Genomic DNA, 8309 nt, shown 5'->3' with positions numbered 1-8309 from the left:
CTCATAGACACCATAGAATTGTCCTTCTAAAAATTATATAAACATACCTTGTAATAGGAAAGAGAAAAGAATTTCTACCCGAATAGGGGGCAACTTCATTAAACTTAAAACATGTGGAGCAACTTTATTGCCAATTCAAATTCCAATATTATAGATTTAGGAAGATTAAGAAAAACCCATTTCGAATTTCTTAATGTAATAAATAATAATGTCAGCAGAACAATTAAATAAACCGCATAAATTGAATTCAAATCTAGCTAGTGTTGTTTTTTAATCTTTGGTCTATGTCTTCCATTTTCAAACATCTGAATGCCAAACAGTCACCTACGGACAAAGTTGCACGCAGCAACAACCACCACCACCGCAGCTTCCAACATTGTCATAGCAAACATAAGATCAAAATCTTCGAGCACAACACACCAATCTACCTTGTACATGTGATCTGAATGATTGATTGATTCACCTCTCTCTCTTGCTGAGTTTCTTAGCTTATTGGAACTTTGAAGGCAACTTGTGTTGACACCATATCCATTCATTCTTAGATCCTTGTGATACCCTTTTTGCTCATCGTTCTGATTTAAAGAGTTCAACTTTGGAACTTGGTGCTTGAGGGGATAATCAAAGGTGTGATCTTCTGAGTTCTTGTTTTTAACATCAGAAGAGGCTTCTAGAAGCTGAGGTGATGGTGATGAAGGAGAGAGATGAGGAACTTGCCTTGTTCCTTGAGATGAGGAGGAAGGAGAAGGAGAATGAGAAGAACAACCTGCTCTTCCTCCAAGATTCTGAGGAACTTGATTTGTCCAATTTGGGTATGTTTCTTTTTCTTTTATCTTTTTCTTCACGCCCCTTTTCTTTTTTCATGGTGCTTTATTATGTGAGCTTATGCTGTTCTTGTTCACTGCAGAATCCAACAGAGAGAACTCTACCATTTCTAAGATAGTATCTTCAGTGCCTCCTAGGAAGACTGGGGTTGAAGAGTTCTTGAATTCGGAGAATGATAAGTCTGATTATGATTGGTAAATTGGGTCTTTTAAACTTTTTGTTAATTGTTTAATTTGAGTCATACTCATATGAGAGTATCTAGATCTTGTAGATACTATAATTGGATTCAAAAGGGAATTTTAATTAAACCTTAATTTTCTTGTGGGCCACTATTTTTATAGCTGATCTGGTGTGGAACTGATAGTAAATCAAAATGGTGTGCTAGTTTAGTTGAAAGTAGTTAAAATAATGAGATGAGAAGTATATAAAAATTGCAGATAATTATTTCATAAGTTGGCTTTTAGAATGATAAAAGTGTATGATTGTTTTCTTCTTTTTGTTTTTGTTTTTGAGCGGTCCCCACTTGAGATATCTTTTTATGCTTTGAACCTTAATTGTCTTTGTTCTTATCATTATTCAAGCATGATGAAGGGATCATAATTAATTTCTTTCAATCATCAGTTTAATATCATACATTGTTAAGGAAAATTAACTACTTTTGTCTACATGAAAATATATGATTGGATGTTGGTATGACTTGAAATTTCCGATTTCTAATTTTAACATCAAAGTTGATTCTGGTACCTTTTCTGATCCTCCAAAAGAATTAAGTTAGCATCAAGCTTTAGTTTTCAAATATACTCCTTCAAAATATTCATATTGTTGCTGATTTCAAATTGAAACCTTAAGAAGTGGAAAAACAATTGTATTCTCTTTGTCTGCAACACACCAAGTTGCTTCTTATGTAAATTTGGACTTCTCTGCTATGCTGAAATTGTCTAAACTGAATAATATAATCACATATGACTCATTCATATTTTCTGGATTTTTGTTGCATTATAATCTTTGTCCATTGCAATGGCATCCATCGTTCTGACGAGAAGTTTGTTCTGTTTTAGGCTTCTTTCTTCACCAGATGCTCCTCTTTTTCCAACTCTTGAAAAGGAACCACATATGTCAGTAAAAAGCGAGGCAGAGATTCATAAAACTCATCCAACGGCATTAAAGCCTAGGGTGTGTATGAACAATTTAATCTATCTAAATTTGTGTATGTTGCAAAACCATAACAATTGGTTGGATGCACCAACCTCAAATTCAATTGACAAGTTATCTTTTAAAATTCCACACATGAATATTTGAGACATTCTGTTTTCTTTCTCTAGTTGATTTGATATGTGCAACTTTCTTGTTATTATCATGTTACAGGTTTCTAATATCCAAGTAGAACCTAGTTCAAGAACCAAGTCCATTATAGTCACCAAGAATAATGTAACAATGCCAGGGCATGGTTCTTCCACCACTAGTAACAAAAAGCCTTCCTCATCTGGGCCTCCATCCTCGGCTTCCTCGAGGTCTTCAACGCCCTCTGGAAGGTCAACATTACCTTCTTCTACTAAAACCTCTAGGCCTTCCACACCTTCCTCCAGGCCCACCTTAACATCTGCAAAGCCTGCAGCTCCATCACTGAGATCATCCACGCCTACTACCCAATCCACTTCCAAGGGCTCAACACCAACTTCAAGATCTTCTTCGACAGCTCCTAAGGCTTCTCAAAGATCAGCAACACCTAATCTTAGATCATCAACCCCATCAAGGATACTTGGTGTGTCTGCTCCTCTGACTAGGCCTTCTTCTGCTTCAAAAGCACGCCCTGCAGCTGCAAAGAATCCGGCTCAGTCGCGTGGTATCTCACCATCAGTTAAGTCTAGACCTTGGGAGCCTTCACAAATGCCTGGATTTTCTCTTGATGCTCCTCCGAATTTGAAAACATCGTTGCCTGAAAGGCCGGCTTCAGTCACGAGGAGTAGGCCTGGAGCACCTTCCAGACCACCATCATCTTCTGGCGAGGCTACCAGCAATGAAAAACCTAGAAGGCAGTCAAGCGCGCCGTCCAAGGGGCGGCCTTCAACCGGGTCTGCCTATAGTGGTCAGACCTCCTTGCATGCTTTGAGTGGAGCTCGTTTCACTGATGGCGATGAAGATAGCCCGGTTGTCATTGGGACAAAAATGGTTGAAAGAGTTGTGAACATGAGAAAATTGGCACCTCCTAAGCATGTTGATCATCACTCTGCCAACAACAATTCTAATGGAAAATCTTCCTCTGGTAGTTCTGGATTTGGAACTACACTCTCAAAGAAATCTTTGGATATGGCAATGAGGCATATGGTATGTTCATAACTTTATGCATTCTATTTCATATGTGTCGTTAAAATAACTGCCTTGAAGTAAATTAGTACATTGAGAGTTGTTGCTGTAAACGAAATAGGATCTTGAAGGTTGTGATTTTCATACCCGGGAACTTCATGATTGGTTTCTCTCTCTTTCCCCTTTCATGATGGAAGTTCTTCTCTGTGTTTTTTTTGTCGGTTAGAGAGAAATTGAAAAATGTCGTTATCAATGGGCATAGAGAGGACAATCTCTATAGGTGTCTTTTCTTTTAATCTAATGTGTCCATCAAAAATTAACACTAACGGATGAAATTATGAATAATTACAACTAGACAAGAATAGAAGTTTATATTATAACAAATTTCCAACAGTTGCCACTCTCTAGAAGTAACTCACTCCTACATGTGTTGCTAAAATACACGAGTAAATAAGATTACTTGAGTTATGTCTGTTTCATATTAGGCAAGCCAGTTACCAAGTTATCTCCAGTTTCTTTTCTTTTTGGCAGGATATAAGACGAAGCTTTCAGGGAAATATACGGCCACACGTGACAAACATTCCAGCCTCTTCCATGTACAGCGTGAGATCCGGTGGTTCCTTGAAGAGCAAGGCAGCTGGTGTTTCTGATTCTCCCCTTGCCACAAGCAGCACAGCGAGCTCTGAACCGAGTGTCATATCTTGTGACGGAAGCGAGGTTGAAGAGAGCAATTTTGGAAGCTAGAGGTGAAATTCGCGAAGTGCTCTTGCCATTTTATTTTCTTTGCCGTAGAACAAGCGCCAGCGCATTTTTTGGAATCATGTTCCTGGCAAAATGTACTAATGGTTGAGCCTCTGTTCTCTGTGGCACGACGATTGTTTGTACAAGACATTTTACTTCAAAGTTTAAATTGAAGAGCTCGTTCAATTGTTTTATTAAATAAGTGCAACAGATCAAATTTACTTGATTTTTAACAAAATAATTTCTCTTGTTTTCAAGATTTTGTAAAAACAAAAGTTGAAATCATTAAATCTGTTTTCATTATGCTTTTCTAAATCTTGTAAAAGTAACAAACATTAAGAAGAAATCAAGAGATGATAACAGAAAGAAAGCAAATACTAAAGTTTCTTATGGCTGTTTTCTGTCTTTGAATGCTTTTCTTTTTAAGTTTTAAGTTTTAACAGACTTAACTATTTAGTCTTGCCTATTATATTAAAAAAAAAAAGAGATGAATGGTTGTTGATATTTCATCTAATGGGGTTTTATTTTGTTGGATTTCAATTCATATAACTATAGTATATTGGATTTCAATTCACCTAATATAATAAAACATATAAATAATAATTGATATTTTATCATTATTAAATAATAAATTAGAATAAAAAATAACATTAAAAAGGATTAAAAATATTTATCATTAGAATTTGTGCACATTAACAAATTAAAAAAAACTAAAGACCATTTCGAAGTTTGCATTCGTGGTTTACACATGAAGGTTTTCTAAGGTTGGTCAAGAAGGAATGGAGAAGGTTAAGAGAGGTACAATTTACCGATAAACTGAAGGCATTCTATTCCGCTGAGAAGATGGCATAGAGACAAGTTGGGTGACATGGACAACAAAATCATGAAATTTGAAGAAGAGATTAAGAAGATAGATGATATGGTGGGTGATAGGGATTATGATGGAACAGTGGAAGCAAGAAGGCGGGCGCTAGTGGCATGTTGTGAGAAATGGTATGTGAGGAAAGAATTACATTGGAAGTAGATGTCGAGGTCTAGGCACGCGAGGGATATGGATAAAAATACGAGATACTTCCACAACTTAGCTTCTGCGAGAAGGAGGAATAATAGGATCGATGCCCTGGTTATTAATGGAAGATTGATAAGGAATCAAGCTAGGATTAAGCTTGCCATTAGGGGGTTTTATAAGGAGTTGTATCATCAAAAGAAGTCTCCTATGGTGGGTTTTCGAGATGGTCTGGTAAAAATGATCAGTGAGGAGGATGCATTGGCTTTAGAGAGGCTACCGACACCTGAGGAGGTTAGGGAGGCAATTTGGGATTGTGAATCATCCAAGGCTCCAGGTAATGATGGCCATAACATGAACTTTATTAAAAAGTACTAGGATAAAATTGGTACTAAATTCACTGTAGCGGTACTGGTCTTCTTCCAATCCTCCAGGTTACCGGCAAATGCTAATGTCACTTGGGTGGCGTTGGCCCCCAAGTTTAGTGAGGCTAAAGAAATCAAAGACCTTTGTCTGATTAGCATGGTGGGGTGTGTGTATAAGGTAATATCAAAGATGTTGGTTAGGAGGATTCAAGTAGTTATGCCAGGATTAGTAGGTGAGACACATAGTGTCCTTGTCAAGGGTTGGAAGATATATGATGGGGCCTTTATTGTGAGTGAAACGGTTCAGTAGATCAAACTGAAGAAGAAGCAAGCTGCAATAATAAAGTTAGACTTCTAGAAAGCATATGATAGAGTCAAGTGGACTTTTGTCGACATTGTCTTGCAAAAGATGGGGTTAGGACGAAGATGGAGGGGATAGGTTATGGAATGTGTTAGTACGTGCTCTATGTTAGTGTTGATAAACGGCTCGCCTTCTAAGCCGTTCAAAATGGAAAGAGGCTTGCGACAAGGTGCCCCTTGTCTCCATTTTTATTTGTTCTAATTGTCGATGTCCTACATAGGATGATTGGAGAGGTTGTTAGAAATGGTCGCATATCTCCGTTGTTGGTTGGACGAGATCATATTGAGTTGTCGTATATTCAGTTTGCAGATGATACTATATTGTTCTGCCCACCTAAGCAAGAGACCATCAAGAATTACAGGAGACTACTTCGTTGCTTTGAGCTGATGTCGGGTTTAAGCATTAATTTCGACAAATCTAGCTTGCTCTCTAATAACTGTTGATGGTAATCAATGGGTAAGAGAATGGGGGTTGAATCTTAGCCCATTTTTGCTGAATATTAATTTCTGACTTTTCAATGAACTTCAGAAGATATTTTTACTTTTGTCTCATAACGAGTCAAGAAACATTTTCTTTTTGTCTCGTAACGGGTTAGGAGATATTTTTCATTTTTATCTCCAATGCAACAGAAATAGAATAGGAGTAGAAGAGAAAGAGAGAATCTCATCCAGATGTATCCTGGTTCAGCTGCTAAGTGTAATGCAGCCTACATCTAGTCTCCATCACAACAGTGACGAAATTTCACTATAATCATTAGATTACAAACACCAATTCTTCCCTAGGAACTACCCATTCCTATCTGGAACAAATCCAGATTCTATTCCCAAATCTGAACTTGACTAGGACTCAAAACCTAGCTTTCAACCGCAAAGTGCTAACCCAACTTGCAAGGGAATCCCCATAGGATCATAAAACACAACATACAGATGTACAAAGAAACTCTGAGACATCTATGGCTTTTTTTCTAATATTAATCACTACCTTTTTCCTGTCATTGGCTTTTTCTTACAAATCTCACCGTGTTTGCCTTTTACCATGAGACTCAGAAAGACAATACTAAGATAAAGAAAACAAAATGAAACTCATTGAAAGAGAAGAACTCTGTTAGCTTCGGGTAGCTATGAAAACTCTGTGTTTACTCTCCATGATCTCAACCCTTGGCCGTTCACCTTTATTATAGAAGGGAAAGCTTCGAAGGTTAAAACCGGTTCAACCAAGCACCTTCTTCTCCAACCCATAGTAGCAATGGTTCGGGCAGAGAGAAGAGAGAGGAAAAACCAAAAACCAAAATGCATGTACCTCTCTCAACCCTTTTCATCAAGATCCTTCACTCTGAGCCCTTGGTCTTGACTTGGCTCCAAGAAAGAACTCTATCCCTTGATGAATCTCTGATCATTGACAGCTTCTTTCTTTCTATTTTTGCTTCTTCCTATCCGTATCTCCAGTTGCTATCTTTTTTTTATGAACAAAAACAGAAATGAACTTTTGCAACTGAGATCTTCCTCTCTGACAGAGGCAGATGCTTTCTTTTCTTGGTATGGAGGATCTAGATGCTCTTCTTCAAAATCTTGCCTTCAATGGCAAAGATCTAGCCAAGACTTGCTTCAGATCTTTCTTTTTCAAAAGCCATCATCAATCTAGCTTTTTCTTCTTCCATAGCTTCACTTTTACTTTCTCTAATAACTTGCTTTTCTTTTATTCTTTTGATTGAAGTGACTGAATAGCAAAGAAGAGAGAGGAGAGAGAAGATACAAAACATTCAATGCACAATTAAATGATATTGAATTGTGAGTTTCGGTTACTTATGTGTGCATTTAACCAAAGTGAAATTTGAGTTCTAGTAACCAATACATGCATTCAATTGGATTGAGATTTGAATTCTACTATCTAAAGAAAGTGGGTAACCGTGGCTTGCTTGTAGTCCTTCTCTCTTCTTCCAATTTGGACCAAGGCTTTGTTGGTCTAAGAAGAAAATTGTTTTGGATTGTGCACATGTTTCTTGGCCCAATTAGCTTTGTTATCCCTTTAAGAAATTCAGCCACATAGTATAATTTAGCACAAGGCTTAATTAACTTCAAATAACAAGTTGGGCTTAAAATGTCTTTGGCCCAATAATCAAAATCTGCACACTAACAAACACATTAACTAAACAATTGGAAGTTATTTACAAATTAATAATTTTCTAATTAATATTTTAATAATGTTTGGTCATCAAATAAATATAATTCAAGTTTTTCAAACTCAATAATCTCCCCCTTGATGGCAAACATTATTAAAACTGAATTGAAAAGGATTAGGATTAGAAAACTTTGGTGCACGAAATTGTGATCAATACTTTTCACAACACAAATTATCCCCGGTGATGAATCCAAAAACTTGGTGTTCAATACCATGGCATAAACACAACTTCGCACAACTAACCAGCAAGTGTACTGGGTCGTCCAAGTAATAAACCTTACGCGAGTAAGGGTCGATCCCACAGAGATTGTTGGTATGAAGCAAGCTATGGTCACCTTGTAAATCTTAGTCAGGCAGACTCAAATGGATATGAATGATGATATACGAATAAAACATAAAGGTAAAGATAGAGATACTTATGTAATTCATTGGTAGGAATTTCAGATAAGCGTATGAAGATGCTTGTCCCTTCCGTCTCTCTGCTTTCCTACTGTCTTCATCCAATCCTTCTTACTCCTTTCCATGGCAAGCT

At 37.1% G+C, this 8309-nt stretch overlaps 1 protein-coding gene across 2 annotated transcripts; it reads left to right on the top strand.

The window, feature by feature from the left end:
* The first annotated feature begins 269 nt into the window (after positions 1 to 269).
* On the top strand, positions 270 to 4043 carry LOC107493372 (flocculation protein FLO11). Of its 2 annotated transcripts, none has more exons than XM_052262800.1 (6): positions 270 to 809; positions 905 to 1016; positions 1881 to 1995; positions 2188 to 2398; positions 2432 to 3147; positions 3639 to 4043. In XM_052262800.1, the coding sequence occupies exons 1-6, from the start codon at positions 683 to 685 to the stop codon at positions 3774 to 3776; spliced, it is 1419 nt and encodes a 472-aa protein (XP_052118760.1). In that variant the 5' UTR covers positions 270 to 682; the 3' UTR covers positions 3777 to 4043. The 2 variants fall into 2 exon arrangements, with proteins under 2 accessions (XP_052118760.1, XP_052118759.1); XM_052262799.1 differs by having other exon boundaries at positions 271 to 809; positions 3658 to 4043.
* The last annotated feature ends 4266 nt before the right edge of the window (positions 4044 to 8309 follow it).

This window comes from Arachis duranensis, chromosome 6 (genome assembly GCF_000817695.3).
Source record: "Arachis duranensis cultivar V14167 chromosome 6, aradu.V14167.gnm2.J7QH, whole genome shotgun sequence".
NCBI lineage: Eukaryota > Viridiplantae > Streptophyta > Magnoliopsida > Fabales > Fabaceae > Arachis > Arachis duranensis.
This window is presented reverse-complemented; position numbering and strand designations above follow the sequence as displayed.